The sequence below is a fragment of the Carex rostrata genome, chromosome 5 (genome assembly GCF_964058835.1).
Source record: "Carex rostrata chromosome 5, lpCarRost1.2, whole genome shotgun sequence".
In the NCBI taxonomy this organism is placed as follows: Eukaryota; Viridiplantae; Streptophyta; class Magnoliopsida; order Poales; family Cyperaceae; genus Carex; species Carex rostrata.
In genome coordinates, this window is record NC_135922.1 from 8120670 (window position 1) to 8143392 (window position 22723).

Below are 22723 nucleotides of genomic sequence, written 5' to 3' on the forward strand. Positions count from 1 at the left end.
GGTAGCATGTACAGAAACTATTTTGTATCAAAACTAATATATCTATATTTTCATTATATATAAATAGGTACTGTTCTGCTGACTGTGAAATAGAAATGAATACGCCAGCTGCTGCATTAGCGTATAAGGCTCTAGAGTTGGCACATATGAGAATTGCCTTACTTAGAAGCCCGGTGACGCAAAGCGGTCCCGATACGATCTTGCCCGTTAAGCTCACGTACCGGTTTAGTAGTAAATAGAGGAGAAAATAGAGATAAACACTCAAGTCACAAGTAAAACACACAATAAACTTTTCTGTTCAATATTCCACTTCCCCCTCCAACGGAAGTTCAAGTACATATATAAAGTAAAACAAAATTAAATGGTTTCATAGGAAATGCAAACTTTTAAATACTATTAATTCTAATTTTTAGTAAAACAATAAACGTTTAATGCTTATCAAATCCATGCAGTCAAAGCAATAATATTGCACTCCTTGGAAGACCGTCATTGCACCATGCAGTCAAAGTATTAAATATGATCTCCTTAGAGGACCACCCTTATGCAAACATCCATGCAGTCAAAGAAATTCTTCAATTTTAATAAAACCCCGTGCCATTAAAGATTAGCCCTTGATCGGATTGGATTTGATGTGGCCATCGTTTACGCACCGCGTCAAGCTCCCTGGGTTGATTGAAGCTTGACCTCAAGCTTACGTTTTCAAAGTAAAGCCCAAACTTGCATTTTCTCGAATTCTTTTTTTTCTTTGTAGAACTCTTTGAAACAATACAAATTCAGATGAAGTACTATTAAATTTATGTTGATCTCTGAATTGGGTTTTCTGCACACGTGTTTTGTTCGATTTGGGGCATAAACATAGATCGAAGTTAAATTGCCATGTTTCTGTTGCACCACTCTTGAAATCAACGAAATAGAACCAGCTTCAATCATGAATGGTTTTGATTTGGTTTCTTTGCTGAGTAGGGCATTCTCAAAATTCAAGGTAGACACAAGAGTGTTGTTGACAAAAAATCTTGTATTTTCTGGTTTGAAAATTGGTTGCAAGAATAGATCATTGTAGTTGTATCTCAAGACCTCTATAGACGAAGCATTTCCAACATTACTTGAAAGCACCGATAAATCACCAGCAAAGTTTTCATCGAATTTAGAGGAGTTCTCAAAGAAATCCATTTTTGTCTTGGGTTCATCCGTTAAGGTGTTGACATTATCTTCATTATTAGGCTCTTGAATTTCTTCAACCGCAACAAGCCTATCGATAAGTTCATTCGACATCTCTAGGTGCTCTTCCACTAGAATGGTTGTCTTTTGGTCTGTGACCTGTTGGGAACATGTGCTCGGTAGGGTGTGGTGTTGGGAACATGTGTTCGGTGGGGTGTCGTGTTGGGAACATGTGCTCGGTGAGGTGTGGTGTTGATGTCGATCATCTTCGTCACATGCCTCCAATGATTTATTGTTGTAGAATGGATTCACCTCTTCATTTTCTCTTTTCAAATTTTCTTCTTTTGAACCACAAGGTAAACAGTTGAGGTATTTGAAAGAGTTGTCTCTCCGTAGGAGGTGAGGAGAAGGAGCAACAATATTGCTGGAGATTTTGTAACGGTGGTGGTGAGGAGAATTGTTGGTGTAGCTTGTAGAATCGTGCCTCGGCTGACGGTCACGATTCTCACTTTGTCGGTAGTTAAGCGGTAAGAACTCACGAGTCATCTCACGCTTCAAATCGAACCAATTGTTGAGAGGGGGATGGCCGTCGAGGTAGCAGCGAAATTTATATGACTGCCACCATGCTGCTGCCCTATCTCGTAGCCGTATTGTCACCAACGGAACTCGCTTGTCGAGAGGGACTTTCTTTAACTCAAAGAATTTTTCCACGGTATTGGTCCAATCAAGAAATACCTCGGGTTTGAGGCTTCCGGAAAAATCTGGAATTTCAACACGTGGTCCGCCATCCCACATTGGTTCTCGGTTATGCGGACACTCATCGTTGTTATGATGAGGATTTTGTGGATTGTTATCTCTCTGTTGGAGGTGAGAAGAAGGAGAAATAATATTATTGGAGATATTGTATCGGTGTTGAGGAGAAATGTTGTTGTAGCTCGGTGGTGAGGAGAGATGTTGGTGGTTGTTTTGATTGTTGGTGAGAGCAAGGCGTTCAACAAGATTAATGATCAGTTGCATGGTTTTGGCATGGTTTTGTTGCATACGATCGAGAATAGTGAGAAGGTTAGGATCGGCCATGGTGTTGGCGATAGGTGGGAATAGCGTGAGGTTTTGTTGATGGAGGTGGTTGTCGAATTTGGCGGTTGGTGGTGATATAACTTCACGCAAGCATGAAGGTGGTTGTCGAATTTGGCGGTTGGTGGTGATACAACTTCACGCAAGCATGAAGGTGGTTGTCGAATTTGGCGGTTGATGATGAAACAACTTCACGCAAGCGTAAAGGTTGTTGTCGAACCTCGCTCTGATACCAATTGACGCAAAGCGGTCCCGATACGATCTTGCCCGTTAAGCTCACGTACCGGTTTAGTAGTAAATAGAGGAGAAAATAGAGATAAACACTCAAGTCACAAGTAAAACACACAATAAACTTTTCTGTTCAATATTCCACTTCCCCCTCCAACGGAAGTTCAAGTACATATATAAAGTAAAACAAAATTAAATGGTTTCATAGGAAATGCAAACTTTTAAATACTATTAATTCTAATTTTTAGTAAAACAATAAACGTTTAATGCTTATCAAATCCATGCAGTCAAAGCAATAATATTGCACTCCTTGGAAGACCGTCATTGCACCATGCAGTCAAAGTATTAAATATGATCTCCTTAGAGGACCACCCTTATGCAAACATCCATGCAGTCAAAGAAATTCTTCAATTTTAATAAAACCCCGTGCCATTAAAGATTAGCCCTTGATCGGATTGGATTTGATGTGGCCATCGTTTACGCACCGCGTCACCCGGCAATAGCAATCAACGAGGCAGTTAGTCTAGTAAGTTACTCAGCTCTTTCCAAAATATAACTTTTGTAACAAGAAATGGGCTATGTTGAGTTGTGAAGGGCTTTGTTTTCAAAGTCCAAACAGTTGATCCAAACCGTTTGACAAAAATATCATAGTAGCATCACAGAAAAGAGAATCAAACGAACACAGAGATTTTAACGTGGTATCGCCTATAGCGCACTCCACGACACACACACCCTCTCAATATTTTATTTCATCTCAAGATAGTTTTGTTACAACACACACAACACTTCAAAATAATTATTTTTCTCTCTTCATTTTCTGGTTTGGAGAGCCTGAACTTATAGGGCTGTACACGCATACAAAATGAAAGAAATCATGTGCACACAATCAAGAAACAAATCACACAATCAGGAAATAAATCTCCAGCTAGCAATATTTGGTAGATCCCATAAAGGCAGCATAGTATCTTTAATTATCTCCAGGAAATCTTTGGCCGAATCCACCTTCTTGATTTTCTCCTCTAGATCTGGTGTGGCACCAACTACACGTGTCAGCTTGTCATTCCAACATCCCCCCTCAAGTTGGCACGTAGATATCAATCATACCCAGTTTGAGAAGAGACTCATTAAACACCTTGCTTGACACAGCTTTGGTTAGCATGTCCGCTAACTGCTCACCTGATCTTACAAACGGAATTTTAATAATCTTTGAGTCTATTTTCTCTCTGATAAAGTGCCTATCTATTTCAATGTGTTTCGTTCTGTCATGCTGTACCGGGTTATGAGAAATGTCTATTGCGGCCTTGTTATCACAAAACAGTTGCATTTCACTGGTTGGTTCAAAACCTAGTTCGGTTAAAAGTTTTCGTAACCACAATAATTCACAAATACCTTTTACCATTCCCCTAAACTCCGCTTCTGCACTAGACAAGGTTACCACATTTTGTTTCTTGCTTCTCCAAGTAACTAGATTTCCTCCCACGAATGTGAAGTAACCTGCCGTTGACTTGCGATCACTCACACTTCCTGCCCAGTCTGCATCAGTATAACCAGCTATTTCGAGATGTCCATGTTTCTTAAACATTATCCCTCTTCCTGGAGCGCCTTTTAGGTACCTAAGAATTCTCATTACCGCCTCCATGTGTTCTTCACTTGGAGAGTGCATGAATTGGCTAACAACACTCACTGCATAAGCTATGTCAGGTCTAGTATGAGATAAATAAATCAATTTTCCAACTAACCTTTGGTACCTTTCCCTGTTTGCTGGACTCTGATTCGGGTCTAACCCCAATTTGTGATTTTGTATCATGGGTGTGTCAGCTGGTTTACATTCTAGCATCCCAACCTCGGCAAGTAAGTCAAGAATGTAATTTCTTTGAGAAAGAAAAATACCTTTGCTACTTCGAGCTACTTCAATCCCTAGGAAGTATTTCAAGCCACCCAATTTTTTCATCTCAAACTCTTTAGACAGTTTTGTTGTTAGCAATTTGATCTCCTCATGATCATTACCTGTAATAATCATATCATCCACATATATGATTAGTACCGTGAGTTTACCTTGATTCCGTTTGAAGAACAGGGTGTGATCGGAGTTGCTTTGGTCATACTCATACCCCTTCACTGCGCTACAGAACCTGCCAAACCATGCTCTAGGAGATTGTTTCAGGCCATACAAGGACCTCTCTAATTTGCACACCTTTCGCTTTATTTCGGAACATTGGTACCCGGGTGGAAGATCCATATAGATCTCTTCTTTTAGGTCACCATGTAAAAATGCATTCTTCACATCAAATTGGTGTAGTGGCCAATCAAAATTTGCTGCAAGGGATAAGAGGACTCGCACAGTATTTAGTTTTGCAACAGGTGAGAAAGTTTCTTGGAAATCAATTCCATAAGTCTGAGTATATCCTTTGGCAACGAGGCGTGCTTTATACCTCTCAATTTTTCCTTCTACATTGTATTTTATAGAATAGACCCATTTACACCCTACAGTTTTCTTTCCCTCGGGTAAATCCACTATCTTCCAAGTTTGGTTTTTCTCAAGTGCATCCATTTCAGTTTCCATTGCTTTTACCCATTTTGGATCTTTAATAGCTTCCTCTACCCTTTCTGGTACAACTTCTGACGAGACTTGATGTGCAAAACTTCTCAAGGGTTCAGCTAGTTGGTCAGTTGTTGTGTAATTTGCAATAGGGTAGTTTATTTCTTTGATTGTTCCATCTTCAGGGATGTACCGTTTTGGTGGTTTACCTCGATTGGTTCTTGGTGGTAATTTAGATTGTATAACAAAATTTGGGTTCTGTGAACTTACCTCATGAATATCCCCGGGAGACTCTGAGCCATGTGGTTGCAGTTCGGATTGTATTACTCCTCCATTACTCACATCCATTTCTATCCAGAAATTGATTCCTGATTCTTCAACATTCTCATACCCTTCTCTGACTGGGCTCGAGTCTGTTGAACTCGGGTTTTCTGAGTTCGGATCGGCTATAACACTCGGGTCTGCTGAGTTCGGATCAGCTATGGTATTCGGGATTGTTGGGTTCAGATCAATTGTGGCATTAGGGTCTACTATGTTCGGGTCTGCTGGGTTTGAATCAACTGTGGCATTAGGGTCTACTATGTTCGGGTCTGCTGGGTTTGGATCAACTGTTTCAAAAAATGGGCCCGCTGAACCCACTAAACTACTAAACAGCAGTTCGGGTTCACTCTCCATCTCCCCCTAAACAGGAACTTGGTGTTTAAAAAACGGTTCATTTTCAATAAAGGTTACATCCATTGTTGTGTAAAATTTTCTAGTTGACGGGTTGTAACATTTATATCCTTTCTGGTGTGATCCAAAACCCAAAAATACACACTTTTCTGCACAAGGTTCAACTTTGGAACGAAACTTCTTTTGAACATGAACATACACGATACATCCAAATATTTTAGGAGGCATATTTAGAAAGGAAGGAATGTTTACATGATTAGCTAGCCTTTGTAACGGAGTTTTGAATTCATTGGTTTTGGTAGGAGCACGATTGATCAAATATACAGCAGTGGACACAGCATTATCCCAAAAAACTTGTGGTACATGGTTTTCAAATAGAAGTGATCTAGCGGTTTCAAGAATATGTCTATTTTTTCGTTCTGCAATTCCATTTTGTTGTGGTGTTCCTACACACGAGGTTTCATGCACTATTCCGTTATCTTTAAAAAAATCTTGTAAATTTTTGTTAATGTATTCCCTACCATTATCACTTCTAACCACCTTTATTTCTTTCTCAAATTGTGTTTTTACCATCTTGTAAAAAATTTGAAAAACTTTGGGTACTTCATCTTTGGACTTAAGAAGGTAAAGCCATGTCATACGAGTACAATCATCAGTAAAAAGAATGAACCATCTATAACCAGATTTGGATACAACTGGAGAAGGACCCCAAACATCGGTATGAACCAAATCAAAAGGAAAAAAACTTTTATTCAAGCTAGGATGATAAGTTGCACGGTGGCTCTTGGCCTTAATACAGGTTTCACAAACAAAGTCTTCATTATTTAAACCTGAAAATAAAGTAGGGGATAACTTTCTCATATACCCAAATGAGGGATGCCCTAGTCTCCTATGCCATAACCACACTCTTTCCTTCGAACTCTCAGATTCACTCCTTGCAATGCATGTATGACACAACTTCAAGTTGTCCAAGTAATACAATCCTCCCCGCTTAGTACCACGCCCAATAATCTCCCTCGTCAGGATATCCTCAAAGATACAAAAATCAGGAAACATTAGGACTGCACAATTCAATTCTTCCGTAATCTGACCAACCGATATCAGTCTAGTAGATAAAGACGAAACAAATAGGGTATTTTTAAGAGTTAACGATGAAGAAATAGGTGCATCACCCATTCCTTTCACGGGATAAGAAATGCCATTTGCATTCAGAATCCCATTCTTCCTTGGTTCAATAATATTTACAAAGTCTTTTTCTGAAAAGGTCATGTGATCGGTTGCTCCAGAATCAATCACCCAATTTTGCATGTTTTGGACATCACAATTATTTTCAGAGATTGAAATATTACCTTGAGCCAATTGCTTACCTACTGTCCCAGAATTAGAACCCAAAACTAACCGGTCCGAAGGTACTGTAGTTGTGGCATGTGCTGCTCCATTAATCTGACCCGAGTCAGAGGTTTGACCCGAGCTGGTTTGGGTCTGTTTGATCAGCTGATCAGACCCGAACTTGCTGCCTTTCTGGTTCGGTTCTGCTGGTCCAGTCATGACAACAGCTGCACGCCCTTTTTGACCATCTTGTTTCCGTTTTTTCTGGTCTTTCCACCATTCGGGATAACCAATCAACTTAAAACAATTTTCTCTAGTATGTTTTGAACCCCCACAATGAGTACAACTATATTTAGTTTGAGTTCTTTCTTGGTTCGGTCCAGGTTTAGTGAAAGTCAGATTTACCTCAGCCGGCTTATACCCACGAGACACCAAGGCCATCGGATTGTTTCCCACTTCATCTCCCTTCATCATCACCACCTGGCGCATTTCTTCCCTTCGAACCCGCGCAAAAGACTGCTCGACAGTAGGGAACGGATTCATTTGAAGGACATCTGCTCTCACGTTGTCGAGGCGATCATCAAGCCCATCTAGAAAGGTGTATACTCTATTTTCTTGAACATAAGAGTTAAACTTTTCTATGTCGCTGGTGTGCTCCATTGGATTCGGGCGTCGAAAGTCAATCTCCCGCCAAAGAGTTTGCAACTTGCTGTAATATTTTTCAACCGGTTTACCCTCTTGCTTGAGTTTTGCAACTCTCTTTTTTAAATCATACACTAGAGATGCATCATTGCCGTCGAAGAATGTAGTAGCAATTACGTCCCACACATCTTTTGCAGTCGGAAAACAGATGAAGTTGCCAATTAGCCTCGGTTCAAGTGAATTGATTAGCCATCCCTTCACAATTGAGTCTTCAATACTCCACTTTCGGAACAGAGGATCTGCTGGCAGCGGTTGTCCAGGGACCCCAGTGATGTGCCTCAACTTATCCCGTCCTTTGATGTACATTTCTACCACCTGGGACCACAACCCATAATTGGTACCATCTAGTTTCACGGAAATAGGTGGTGCAGATCCTTCGGTTGATGGTGTGGTGTTAGGAGATGATTGTTGTAGGATGAAGAGTTGGGTTAACTTTTCTAGGAGAGCGGCCGTATTTGAAGCCTCTCCTACTTCAATAGTTTTGATAGGGTTTTCAGGAGGTACCTCTGCCATTATTTATGATGACAGAGATTGAGTATGCTGCTAGGAGTTTTGGAAAAAAACAAAAAACAACAGCAGCAGGGTAACTCCTTAGAGCGTTATAATTTGAGAAATCGAAGAGGGGACAAGAAGGACTTCAATTTCTCAAGTTATACCACCAGGTCACACCTGCTCTGATACCATGACAAAAATATCATAGCAGCATCACAGAAAAGAGAATCAAACGAACACAGAGATTTTAACGTGGTATCGCCTATAGCGCACTCCACGACACACACACCCTCTCAATATTTTATTTCATCTCAAGATAGTTTTGTTACAACACACACAACACTTCAAAATAATTATTTTTCTCTCTTCATTTTCTGGTTTGGAGAGCCTGAACTTATAGGGCTGTACACGCATACAAAATGAAAGAAATCATGTGCACACAATCAAGAAACAAATCACACAATCAGGAAATAAATCTCCAGCTAGCAATATTTGGTAGATCCCATAAAGGCAGCATAGTATCTTTAATTATCTCCAGGAAATCTTTGGCCGAATCCACCTTCTTGATTTTCTCCTCTAGATCTGGTGTGGCACCAACTACACGTGTCAGCTTGTCATTCCAACACCGTTCAACGTGACCTCCATATTAAAATGTGATTGGTGACAAAATTTTACATTTTTTAGAATTGTTTTACTATTTTTTGATAGGTAGAAAATTACCAAGAAAGGATTTCAAAGATAAAACTTAAAAGCCAAACAACCAAGAAAGGATTCACATGTGGTATGTACAAGGCATCAGGGAGCTCAGTAGTGTTTCTAATGGCTAACACTGGTTTTATCTCAAATTGTAACAGGGTGATGCTATGACCTCTGCGTTTGAGGCCACTAGGAGGTACCAGATCCTAATGCACAACAAGGAGCTAGCTGCGCCAATTATGGCATGCCTCAATTTTCATTTTAATAATGTAAATGTATTTATTCAGATGGCTCATCGGGCACTCGAGTCCATCTTTTGACGTATGCATGTTTTTGTACAAATATATATTGAAATTGGTTTATATCTTTTTTTTTTTCTAGCTAGTTCATTTAATGTAAATAAAATTCGATCAAACACACTATCAAACCATTGAAGGGTAAATTGAGTTTGTATTGGAAAAGTTGAGTATTATTTCCTTTTTTTCTCTTACCTATTGTATGATATATAGGGGCTATTTATTTGGCAATATTCACAAATCCCATGAAGTGAACTACAAAGTACAAAATACAATCAGGGTTGGTTGTTATAAGTTTCCACACAAATCATAATATGCACACAAATGACCATTGAAGGGCTCCCTTGCTAAGTCTCATTTTAAGTGCCGTAGGAGAAGAAAATTCATAGATAATTCAACATTTGGGATGTGATGTGATGTGATGTGTGTGCGCGCGCGCGCACATGTATGTGTCCTTCATATTGGAAATAAAGTAATTTACTGTATATCATGTACAATTAAAATGAAGTATTATTCATCAAATGATTTTTAACTCATGATGATCTATATGTGTTAAAAGAATCTTGAATTGAATTTCAAATTATACTCGTGCAATAGATTATGTGATAAGAACAAAATATTTTGTATCGGCAAGACACCTAGAAACTTATAATCCATGTCAAAAGACACCTCTTTTAAATACAGGTATATTTGTAATTAGGATGTATTTTCTCATTATAAAGCGTATTATATATTACAAATTAAAAGTATATATGAAACTGCTTTTCTCCTGCTCATATATTTGGGATGACTCTAAGTAGGTAAGAAACACAATTAGAATGTACAAATGTTGAAAAAAAAAGAGCATAAATTTAGCTCGCATGTTAACAGATTTCTTTCATTATATTAGTTACAGCTTAGTAATGATGCATCTTGAGTGCTTTTGATATATAAATTTGTGACAGATAGCTATCGAACTTCAATTATACCGAGCTACATTATTGAAAAAAACTGAAATATACAAGACTAAAAATAACAATAAAATGATTGTTTCTCTGACAAAAATGAATGAGTAAGATGATTGAGAAAATTGTTCCTCGAACACATGGATGGCTGATTTAGGCAATTTTGAAAGTATTTGGTAACATTTACAATGATTTTTTTGAAGCCATTTTTTATGTATATTCTATACTTTTAAAAATAAGTATTGTGCTTTTTGAAATGAATACAAAAAATAATATATATGGAGGCAAATACTGTAACATCCCAATTTTTGAACACTTCGAGATTTATCTACTTTGAAGTAAAGTGCATTTTAAATAAAAAAAATTTGGATTGCCAAATATATTCGTAATTGTAATTAATACACTACAAAAACATGGGAACAATTAAATTAGGAATCATAAAAATACTGTAGCATGTTCGAATTCACCTGGAACTTTTGCAAACCAAATTGAATATATATATATATATATAGAGAGAGAGAGAGATAGGCTAATATCAAAACGTTTGCACCAACCTCTCCCGTGCAACCAAGTCATTTTCCGATTTGCAAAGTCCAAACGACCGATCCGAACCGTTAGATGTTTAATCCATATTGAAATGTGCTTGGAGACCAAATTTTTAAAATTTATTTGTAGCATCCTATTAATTGAAATAGACTTGATTAATACTTTCAAGTCATGTTATATATAATTAATGATTAAATATCTCAAATACTTTTTTCTAAAATTAAATCTCAAATATGGAGGTAGGGACACATGTCATGCACTTCTTTCACCTAATCCATTTATTTTTGTGTATTTCTCTAAGCTAATTAATTTAATAGAAACAATTGATAATCTTTCTCTTTCATAAAAGCCAACACGTGTAAGCCACTCACCTAAGTTAATTAAAGATCTCTAACACCATTCTCTTTCTTCCCGAAATATATTCCTTTTGCTCCATATTCTGTTAATTTGTTTCCTTGTCAAGACCGCCCACCAATATTGGAGATATCGGACATTTAAAAAAAAAAGAGAGATGAGAGGGAAAGAGAGGAAAGAGGAGATAATTAAGGTGGTAGTGTTGGTAGCCTTGCAACAGGGAGGAACAAACAAGGAGGTGGTCCTGGGTGGCATCGAGAGATGAACGTGCAGTGGTCGTGGTGGAATTAGCTAGACGGAGTAGAAGATCGCAACCAACAGAGCTTTTCAATATGTTGATTGCGCCCTTTCTCTCTCCCTGGTGTTGATTGCCGCTCTAACCTGATAATTTGCGAGAGGCGTAGACTCTTTGTAGCTGGATTTAGAAGGATAATCGAAGATGTCGACACCGTAGCAACATGCTGATTTCATCATCTCAATAGTGTTAAGGTGCGGATTTCGAGTTATTCTCAGATTTTTCCAACATATTTTATTGTTTCTATTTGCTTGTGAGTTTCATTGCTTGTTTATCTTGCAAGTTGCTTGATTGAGATATAATTACTATTGTTTGCTTGATTTCTAGTAAGTAGAGATAAATTATTTAGTAAAGATAATTTCTCTTTGAATGACATACATATATGACATGCATAATATAGGAAACAATTGATGACCAATGTTCATGTTATAATTTCTGAAATTAGTATATGTATGGTGCAAGACATAATCTTAACCATGAATTCGGCATAGACAAAGTATTTGCATGACTTCAACTGTACATTTTATATAAATGGATTGCATCAGAAATTAGTGGACCTTGTTTTAATTGTTCTAGTGATGAATTGTTAACAAAATCGGTGTGTATGGTCACTTTAGGCAAGGTGTTATAATTTAGACAATTATGCATAAACCTCAAGTATGGTATTGAATGGTTTTGTATTAATTTCTAAGATTAGACCATAATTTGATTTCAATTGATTGGCTTAACATTAATTGAATCATGTGTCGGTTTCCTTGGTTTCTAATTTATTGTTTGATGCTTGTTGATCTCTTGTTTGTTTGTCCAATTATAAATGATTGTTGTTATTTAGAAAAGTTTGATATGAATAGATGACTATATTTCTCAAATAAGAATGCATAATGTTGCATATGAGAGATCATCGTGTTTTTTGAAATTTTGGTATAATGTTATTGGAAGCACTTGAATTGAATTATGAAATATTCGGGTAGTGCATAGCTGGGCTGTGTAGGCGTCATATTCGGGTAGCGCATTACAGGGCAGTGTAGGCGCCATATTCGGGTAGCTCATGACTTACACAGCTCTGAATTTAGTCAATCACGTAGGCGCTGTTATGTGTAGCGCGTGATTGTGTTATTCTTATTTGAATCATGTGTCGGTTTCCTTGGTTGCTAATTTATTGTTTGATGCTTGTTGATCTCTTGTTTGTTTGTCCAATTATAAATGATTGTTGTTATTTAGAAAAGTTTGATATGAATAGATGACTATATTTCTCAAATAAGAATGCATAATATTGCATATGAGAGATCATCGTGTTTTTTGAAATTTTGGTATAATATTATTGGAAGCACTTGAATTGAATTATGAAATATTCGGGTAGCGCATAGCTGGGCTGTGTAGGCGTCATATTCGGGTAGCGCATTACAGGGCAGTGTAGGCGCCATATTCGGGTAACTCATGACTTACACAGCTCTGAATTTAGTCAATCACGTAGGCGCTGTTATGTGTAGCGCGTGATTGTGTTATTGTGAACGAATTGCATCAGGACCAAATGAATTTTGATATAATATAATGTTGCATTCATAAAATGTAGGCCAAAACGGTTAGTATGGTGGGCAATTCTTCAAGCATGTAGGCGCTGTTATGTGTAGCGCATGTTTGAATTCAATTCTGAAATTTGCCGATCACGTAGGCGCTGTTATGTGTAGCGCGTGATTGAGGTCATGTAGGGCTGTTATGTGTAGCCCATGACTTAAAACCAAATATGAGTTTCAGTCAATCGCGTAGGCGATGTTATGTGTAGCGCGCGATCGGATAATGTAGGCGCTGTTATGTGTAGCGCATGATTGAGGCATAGAGCGCTCTGTGTGAATTGCCCCATCATACTATGGTATTACCCTTACCTTTGTAACTATGTATGAACTGTATTGCATTTAATATAATTGTTTGTTAATAAAGCATGATTATATGACAAGGATGCATAATTAAATTTGGATTGAACTTTTAAGTCTGTTGCACATTAGCATCGCATATTATAATATTTCATTACGCTTGATTATTATAGTTTATCAATTTTCTCTCTAGCTTGTTAATTTTCTTTTGCAGTATTTGAGCATTTCTTAAAGTGAACTTATATTCTTTGTTTCTTGACTGATTATAGTTGGTAACTTAGATTCTTTGACTCTTATATTATTATTGTAGTCTATATTTTTGGTGCTTGGTGTTGTTTCAGTTCTAGTTTGTCGGATCTGAAGATAACTCGACTGAAACTGAATACCGCACTGGGAGATTTTCAATCTCTCACCATTCCACTTTGTGGGTTCTAGGTACAAAGAACAAGAAACAAAAACGACTTATAGAACTTCAAGATTTGCGGGACTTGTCACATAAAAGGTTATTTGTTTACTTCAAATAAATATGTTATGGTATTTCGTTTGTATATTATTGTACCATAATGGGTTTATTTTCGATTTGTTCGTTACATAAATGAACTTAAAGAAAGTTCTTCATTTATTTTGGTTCTTATTTTTGTCATTGGTAATGTATGTATATATGGTTGTATATTATAATTTAAATCGCCTTGCACGGATAAGCGTGGCGGGTTATCGGTCCTGTTGTTGGGACGTGACAAATACTCAAGTTCACATGCCCTCCCATACACACACACATGCCGTGTCCATGGTCTTGTCTTATTTTGGTGCTTCTCAATTATCTTGTTCTAGCTTTTCAAAAGATAGTTTTACTATATTATATCTTGTTCTTCCAGTAAGACCATTTTACCTATATAATATGCAGTAATCTCTAGGTATTGGTTGTGTTGATGGCAAGAGAGAGCCCAATGTACATGTCCGATTCCGACCAGAAAACTCCAAGAAAGTTAGAGATCATCAAGGCGCTTAGGGAGTAAGCTTTTCAAAGTTAGTGTATTGTTTAATATGACAAAGATATAATATTATGCATCCTCCTGCAAAGGAGATTTATAACTTTAAGACCACATGAAGAATATGTTCTTCACATTTGGTAGTGTATTTATTTATTACCCATTAAAAGCTGTACCTCTGGTTAGATTGGAAGAATGGATGGCTATTTTGGACAATTTTTGGAATAAGTTGTTAGCGTATAGGTACAAAAAATATTTTATATCAAACTAATATATCTATATTTTCTTTATAAATGGGTATTGTGTTGCTGAGTGTGAAAATGAAAATAATATGATAGCTGTTGCTTTAGCGCACAAAGCTCTGGATCTAGTTGGCTCATATGAGAAGTGCCTTTCTTAGAAGCCCGGCATTAGCAATCACGTAGGCAGTTAGTTTAGTAAGTGTCTGAGCTGTTTCCCAAAACACAACTTTTGTAACAATTTCTAGAAATATGAAAACTGAACCCACAAAATTAGGAGATGGTTCACATGTTGTATGTGTAAGGTATTAGGCGTTCAAAAAAATTCTTACTTTGTCTCAGTAGTTTATCTATAGTAGCTAACACTAGTTTTGTCTCAAATTGTAACAGGGTGATGACATGGCCTCTGCACGATAAGAAGCTAGATGCATGCGCCAATTTTTGCATGCCACAATTTTCATTGTTAAAATGTAAATGAATTTATTCAGATGGTTCATAGGGCACTTGACTTTTGACATCTGAATGTTTTTGTACATATGCATATTGAAATTAGTTCATTTTTTTCTAGTTTATTTAATGCAAGTAAAATTTAATTAACAATTGTTTACACTGTTGAAGGGTTAATTGAGTTTGTATTTACATAATTTGAATACTATATTTCCTTTCTTTGTTTTACCTGTATTGTATGGTATATATATAGGGGCTATTTGTGTGGCAATATTCACATATCCCATGAAGTGAACTACAAAATACAAAATGCAATCAGGGTTGTTTGTGATAAGTTTGCACTTTGCACAACCAAATGAAGCTAGAGCAAGACAAACCATTCTATAAATTGTTCTTCTGACCTCTTCCTATAGCAATAACACTAAAAATCATGACGACACATATATGTGTTGTGTGGAGAGAGAGAGAGAGAGAGAGAGGCTGGCAGGGACGGTTGCCTATTCTTTTGAAGCAATCCAAATACCCTCTAGGGATGGTTGCGGTACCATTAATCTACATCCCAATTGTACCACCATTTCGAACCAAACCTCAGTTGCAATGGGGGCAAATAGGGCAAGGAATGGGGCACTTTCTTTGCGTGTTCATGTTGGAGCTTATAGAAGAGGAGGTACGAAAAAGTTTATTTCAAATCAGGTAATAACATCCAGGAGGCTGGCAGATAGAATCATGATAGATCAAGGTTGTGGATTAAGTATATATTGCAACAGGGGAGAGCGCACATTGATGGGAACTAATCTCTTACAAGATCCGGATTAGTACAGGTTTTGTTGTGTCTCACACACTGTTGTTTGTGTGCTTGTAATCGGCAGTTTTGTTGTTGTTTTCCTTTAACTTGATGTAGTCTATGAAAGCTATACTGGAGAGATATGTAATTGTAACATTTCTATTTGCTTTTTAATAAATACAATTTGCATGGAAGCTGCTGCCATCATTTAAAAAAAAATGAGAGAGAGAGTTGTGCTATGCAATCTAGAAAAAGAATAAAAAAATATAACAGAAAATGTTTGTGCTATGCAATATATTGGAAGCCACTGCAAAATTTTCAACAACAAATATAAAAAAAAACAGAGAATGATATGGCAGCCACTGTACGTCGGCACAACTTGCCTCTTAACAAATCTTGATATAAAAATTTCAAACAGTCATTTTAAACCAGTCATATATATGGGATGACACTAGTTAGGTTAACACAATTAATTTTTTTTAATATTGTAAAATTAAAAAAAATATTTAAAATTGCTTTTCTCCCGCTCATATATATGGGATGATGCTAGTTAGTTAAGAAACACAATTAGAATGTAAACATGCATGCTGAACCAGAAGGTCATAAATTTAGCTCACATGTTAACAGATTTCTCACAAATTTAGTAATGATGCATCTTGAGTGATTTTCATATTTAATTAAATTGGTGACAAATAGTAATGAAATTTTATAATTACCAAGCTACATTAACAGAATAGTTAATATCAAAGTTGAAATATACAAACTACAAATAAGAATTGTTAACAGAAAAGTTTTAATAAATAGACTAAAAATAAGAATAAATGATGGTTTCTCTAACAAAAAGAAATGAGTAAGATGATGGAGAAAACTGAAGTCGTTCCTTCTTTATTTATCCCAACAGCATGGATGGCTGATTTAGGCAATTTTGAAAGGATTTGGTAACATTTACAATGATTTTCTGGAAGTCAAATTTTATTTATATTCTATTGCTTTGAAAAAATATATTGTGCTTTTTTAATATGTATAACATGATGGGGAAAAAAGTATTGTGCTTTTTTAATGTGAATACCATTTTGCCCCTGCATTTAAGTTATTTTGGTGCTTCATAGCTAACTTGATGCTTAAGCCGTGGAAAAATAAAAGTTCCCAGTTTGTCTTTTGGGGCACTAAATTTACTCATAACAATCTTGTTCTACCTTTCACAAATTTGTTTTGCTCGATTGCAGAGGGAAGGTGAGAAACTGCTTACCAGTATGATATTATATTTAGGGGTTGTGCTTAAGTTCTTACATGTTGCTTCTCTCTAGGCTGCCATTCGTCTCTACTCAGACACCGGAAAAGCTATACCAGTAAGACCATTTTACCTTTTGCAATAGAGTTAGGTTGTTGTCACATATACGAGGGAATTTTGGTCTTCTTTGCAAAGCCTTAATATTGTTTACTTTGCAAATGACCTAATATTGTGCATCATCCTGCAAAGGGGATTTATAACTTTACAACACATGAAAAATCCTCTTCACATTTTATTATGGATTCATTATTAACCACACAAAGTTTCACCTATAACCCTAAATAACAAGAAAAATTTCCTTTGAATCTGTACCTCCAGTTAGATTGGAAGATTGGATGGCTATTTTTATTTTGGACATTTTGAAAGGATTTTGTAGCATGTACAGAAAATCTCTTGTATCAAAACTAATATATCTATATTTTCTTTATAAATAGGTACTGTGCTTCTGAGTGTGAAAATGAAAATAATATGCCAGCTGCTGCTTTAGCGTATAAGGCTATGGAGTTGGCTCACATGAAGGCGGCTGCTTTAGCATGTAATATGCCGGCTACTGCTTTTACCAACAAGACAGTTTCTCTAGTTTCTCAACTCTTTACGCAAAACAGAACTTTAAATTGTAACAAGAAAAATAGAATGGCTATACATGGTGAGTTGTGAAGTGCTTTGTTTTACTTCAAGCCTATATCTCAATTTTCAAAGTCAAAATAGTCGATCCGAAGTGTTCAACATAATCTCCATATTAAAATGTGCTTGGTGACAATATTTTATATTTTTTAGAATTGTTTTACTCTTTTTTTAGATTCAGAAGCATCTGAACCATAAAGAAAATGTTATTTTAAAGATAAAACTTAAAAAGCCAAACAAATTGCCGAGAAAGTATTTCACATGTGGTATCTGTAAGGCATCAGGCATCCTGAAAACAATCTTACATAAATTTAGATAGGTTGTTTATCTAATGGCTAACACGGGTTTATCTCATATTGTATATAACAGGGTGATTCTATGACATCTGCCTTTGAGGCCACAAGGCAGTACCTGATCCTAATGCACATCGAGTAGTCTGCTGCCCCAATTATGGCATGCCTCAATTTTCATTCTAATAATATAAATCTTTTTAATCAGATGGCTCATTCGGCACTCGGGTACATCTTTTGACGTCTGTTTGTTTTTGGCATATACATATTGAAATTAGCTTATGTTGTTATTTTCTTGCTAGTTCATTTAATGCAAGTAAAATTCAATTAACACGTTATTACACTAATGGTAAATTGAGTTTGTATTTACATAATTTGAGTACTCTTTTCCATTTTTCTCTTACCTATATTGCATGATATATATATATATATATGTTTGGCAATATTCACAAAGCCCTTGAAGTGAACGAGAAGTACAAAATACAATCAGGGTTGGTTGTGAGTTTGCACTTTGCACTTTATACACACAAGCCAGATCGGGTAGTGATACATTTATTAATAGGCCCATTGAAGGAATCTTACACTCAAATCATTGCCAGAAGAGAATACAACTTAGGGGTGTCAATGGTAGCTTTTTAGCCGTTTACCCAACCCGTATCCTATTAGATAAGGCGGGTATGGTTAAGGTTTTTATTTCGTTAGCTTATTGGGTATGGATATGAATAAGAATTTTTTTTCGTTAATCAAATGAATAAGAATATGGGTAATGACTATTTTGTACCCGTTACCCTATAGGGTAATTATAAAATCTAAATATATTTTCAATTTAGTTTCCTACCCACATAAATATATATTCATGCTTTACAATTTTCTTCTTTTATAAAATACAATTTAGTTAGAATTAATTGTACATTTACTTTTATTTTTTTATAAGAAATACAATTACATATGTGTGAAATAAATGAGTTTTTGATGTTTAATTTGTAAAATATAATAAAACTAATTATTATGACAGGATTATCTATTATTCACCCACTACTGTTTTGTTACCCGATAATATTAACGGGTAAGGATAGGATAGGGTAAAGTCAATTTTTAATGGGTATGGGTAGGGTATGAATAAAGCTAATTTTAATAGGCATGGATATGAAAATGCCTCCACCCGACCCGTACCGTACCCATTGACACCCCTATTACAACTCATATAGATAATTGAACATTTGAAATACGATGTGCGCGCGCAGTGTTTGTGTGTTTGTATTTGTGTCCTTTATATTTAAAATAAAGTAATTTGATGTAATTCATGAAAATTAAAATGATGTAATTATATTTAAGTTGTATTATTCATCAAGTAATTTTAAATTATGGTGATCTACAATAAAAGAATCTTAAATTGAATTTTAAATTGTACTTGCGCCATAGATTAGGGATGGCGCTAATTAGGTAAGAAACACTATTAGAATGTAAAAATGTTGAACCAAAAGATCATAAATATACCTCCCATGTTAATAGATTTCTCTAATTCTTAGTAACAACTTAGTAATGATGCATATTGATTGCTTTTAGTATATAAATTGGTGACATATGGCTATCAAATTTTAATTACCAAGCTACATTTAAAATAAAAAAGTTAACCGAAAAGTTTAAATTATCATATTCTTTCTTAAAGGTTATGAAATTATTAGGTTAGGCAGGTTATTTAAGTTGGGCAAAAGTTATCATCTATGTAAAAAACATGAATTGTTAGATGACAGCGAAAATAAGGAGAAGTGAGGGATGTCATAATTCAATTGGAAGGATAAATATGTAATTTATAACATTAGAAGGAAATATGGAATCTTCAATTTTAGAAGGATAAATATAGTTTGTATTTGCGCTATAAATGATACCTAGCCTCACTCATTTTTTATATAATATTATTAATTTTATTGAAGAAAATGTAATTTCAAAATTTTAAATGGATACATAAAATTCACTCTAAATTCTTTACAATGAAAGGGAGGTCATGGCCCACTGGGGCACTTGAAAAATATTATCATGTCAAATTAATGAAAATTAAAAATCTTATCGAATCATTTGTTTCTTGTGAAAAGTCATGCATATATAATTCATTATAACTTGTGATAACCATAAAATATGTTATGATAATATGATCTGTAGCTTTTTTGTCATAATTTTAATTCATTTTCTGATCTTAGAAAAGGTAAATAATATTAAGCTCTACACAATATGAGAATTTTTTCAAATTATTAAGTTTCAACTTTACTAAAATATATGATAAAGGAGGAAATTGATAAATAAAAAATAGACCAATCCATCTAAAAATGTGACAAAAATAATATTAGAAGTAATAAAAATATAATATTATTATTTGTTTGAATATAATTTATACCTATATAAGGTGCATTCATTTTCATGATTACTTATCTCCTTATATATAACTTCTCCACCATTGAAATTTGAGGTGACGCGGACTGATTGGATGACTCCGAGCGGCAATTGGAGCGGAGGTGCCGGATGCAGGCACGATAATATGTTATGATCATAAATCAGTGATGAATAAAAGAGAGAAAAATCTATTTTCAAATATATTATAAAATTGAGGATAGCAAATAAAAAATAACCTAACTGTAATCTAATAGGGTGGTTTTCATGAAATGGAAAATAAACTAAAAGAAGAGATAGTTGGAAGAAGAAAATTTCCGCTGAGAAACTATAAATAATTAACATCATATATCATTAGATAATAAGAGATTATTTTCTTTAATTTTAGAAGGTTTCTGTATTCTTTTCTTTTTATTTATAATAAAGTAGCTGCTTTTCTAAGCAAAGATCTTCAAAATTTTCTTCTAATTTCTAGATTTTTTTTTTTTGCATTAATTTTTGAAGCTATAATTAGGTTGTTTATTACTTAAAAGAATTGTTTTTATTACTACTATTATTATTATTATTATTATTATTATTATTATTATTATTATTTTCATTATTATTATTATTATTATAGACTATTATTATTATAATAATAATGAGAGAAAATTATAGAAACAAAGATTACGTATTATCACAAACATGAGAAATATTTTAAGACATATTTTTTCGAGTTATTTTTGTATCAAGTTAAGTGGTCAAAAATATTGTAAAATAAGGATGAAATTAGGATTTAAAGAGACAACCAAAAGAAAGCCAAAACTAATATAAAACCTGCATAAAATAGGTGCACCTCAAATAAATTTTTTAAGAGTATTTACTCTTGAACTTTGTTTGGATTTTGGACAGAAGAACTATTAATTAAAAGAATGACCATATGCAGATTGAACTCAGGCTAGTCAAATATCTCACATAGATTTCCTTCTTTCATGTGAAAGCTTATGTTGTGAGAAACCAACTGATAACGCTTGTATAAAATGTGGAAAATATGGGCAAGAGAGTGGCAGCACAGGGAGAAAGAAAGGAGCAATATAAATATGCTTTTAAGTTCAATCATCAAATCTAATAAATGGTGGAGATCAAGTATTACAGGGTCCTATAATTCTCCTTGGAATTATAGCAAATCGCAGTAGCAGTCATACCACCCTTCGGTATTGAAACCTAATGCAATTTGTAGTATTTTGCAGTCAGTCAAATTACAGGGTGTTGTAGTATTTTACTTAAAGTTTTGTAAATTTTTTACCGTCAAATTTGAATTTGATTTCTATGGCCTTAGATGAATCCGATTAAGAGTTTTAATATTGGTGAATCAACAGTTGTATGTGTCTTGTGTCACAAAGGTTATACAATTATTTTTGTTTATCAATTATTTTGGAAGGTTTGTTCTAAATGACAAAATTTAAGTTATCAAAGTATTGAATTCTTATATATTGTTATTATTATTCATGTTGTGATTTGTAATAAAATTCTTGATTTAAAAGGAGATGTCAAATAAACAAGAATGCATCTGTCTCCGGGAACTAAAAATTTGCAAGGGTAAATCCATGCAATTATTTACATGTGCATGCTAGTAGTGTATTTATATGGACCTTCAATAAAATGTAATATAAACATGTGGTTTAGTATTTGCTTGCGCATAGTGTAAAGTATTGCATGGACCTTTAATAAAATACTAGTAATCGTGCCCGTGCACAATAACGGGAGCAAGTTATGTAGTAGAAAACATTAAGCTCCTTAATAAGGAGGAGAGATAATTTAAATCAAATTTGTAGAGAAAAATAGTTAAATACTATATTTATCTACAAAATAACACATGTGAACTCTAGTGTAGTGGTAAGAATTTTGGCACCAATAGAACCCAACTGGGTTCGAATCCCGCCTTCAACAGAAAAAAAGAAAAAGGTTGCGCGGTGCACAGACTCGGTCCGCAGGTGCCATGCGTGGTTTAGAGGCGCGGTCCATGGATGCCTCGCGCAGTCTACGGGCACTGGGAACATATGCGGCGCAGCGCTGGGATCATATGCGGCGCGACCAATGCATACTTAAGTGTTGAAGCTCATAATTTGAAAAATTCATCTATGTGCGATCTGGAAACTCAACGGCTGAGCATCATTATGAAAAAAAAAACAGTAAATCAGGACCCTTGCAGGATCTAGACATTAAGCTCCTTAATAAGGAGAAGAGATAATATTTAGGCAATTATCAAAGGATTTAGTAATACCCATGAAAAACACATATTAAAAAGCACAATACTTTTTTGATAGTAATAGAACATAATTAAAAAAACTTGGCTTCCAGAAAATCATTGTAAATATTACTAAATCCTTTCATAATTGCCTAAATCATTCATCCATAGTACTTTCGAGATAAATAGAGAAGGAACAACTTCAGTTTTCTCCATCATCTTACTCATTTTTTTTGTTAGAGAAACCATAA

At 35.1% G+C, this 22723-nt stretch overlaps 1 protein-coding gene across 1 annotated transcript; it reads right to left on the reverse strand.

Moving 5' to 3' along the window:
• Nucleotides 1–6423: 6423 nt before the first annotated feature.
• Nucleotides 6424–7741, reverse strand: LOC144554808 (uncharacterized). Its single transcript, XM_078303159.1, has 2 exons — nt 7021–7741; nt 6424–6700 (listed from the first exon to the last, which is right to left on the reverse strand). The coding sequence occupies exons 1-2, from the start codon at nt 7658–7660 to the stop codon at nt 6663–6665; spliced, it is 678 nt and encodes a 225-aa protein (XP_078159285.1). The 5' UTR covers nt 7661–7741; the 3' UTR covers nt 6424–6662.
• Nucleotides 7742–22723: the final 14982 nt, after the last annotated feature.

What these genes read in the sequence shown, in the direction of transcription:
- LOC144554808 (XM_078303159.1), bottom strand. Translation starts at nt 7,660, where the DNA reads ATGGAGCACACCAGCGACATAGAAAAGTTTAACTCTTATGTTCAAGAA. An exon ending in AGGTAAGCAATTGGCTCAAG is followed by an intron (nt 6,701 to 7,020) that starts GTAATATTTCAA and finishes TGTATCTTTGAG; the next exon opens with GATATCCTGACGAGGGAGAT.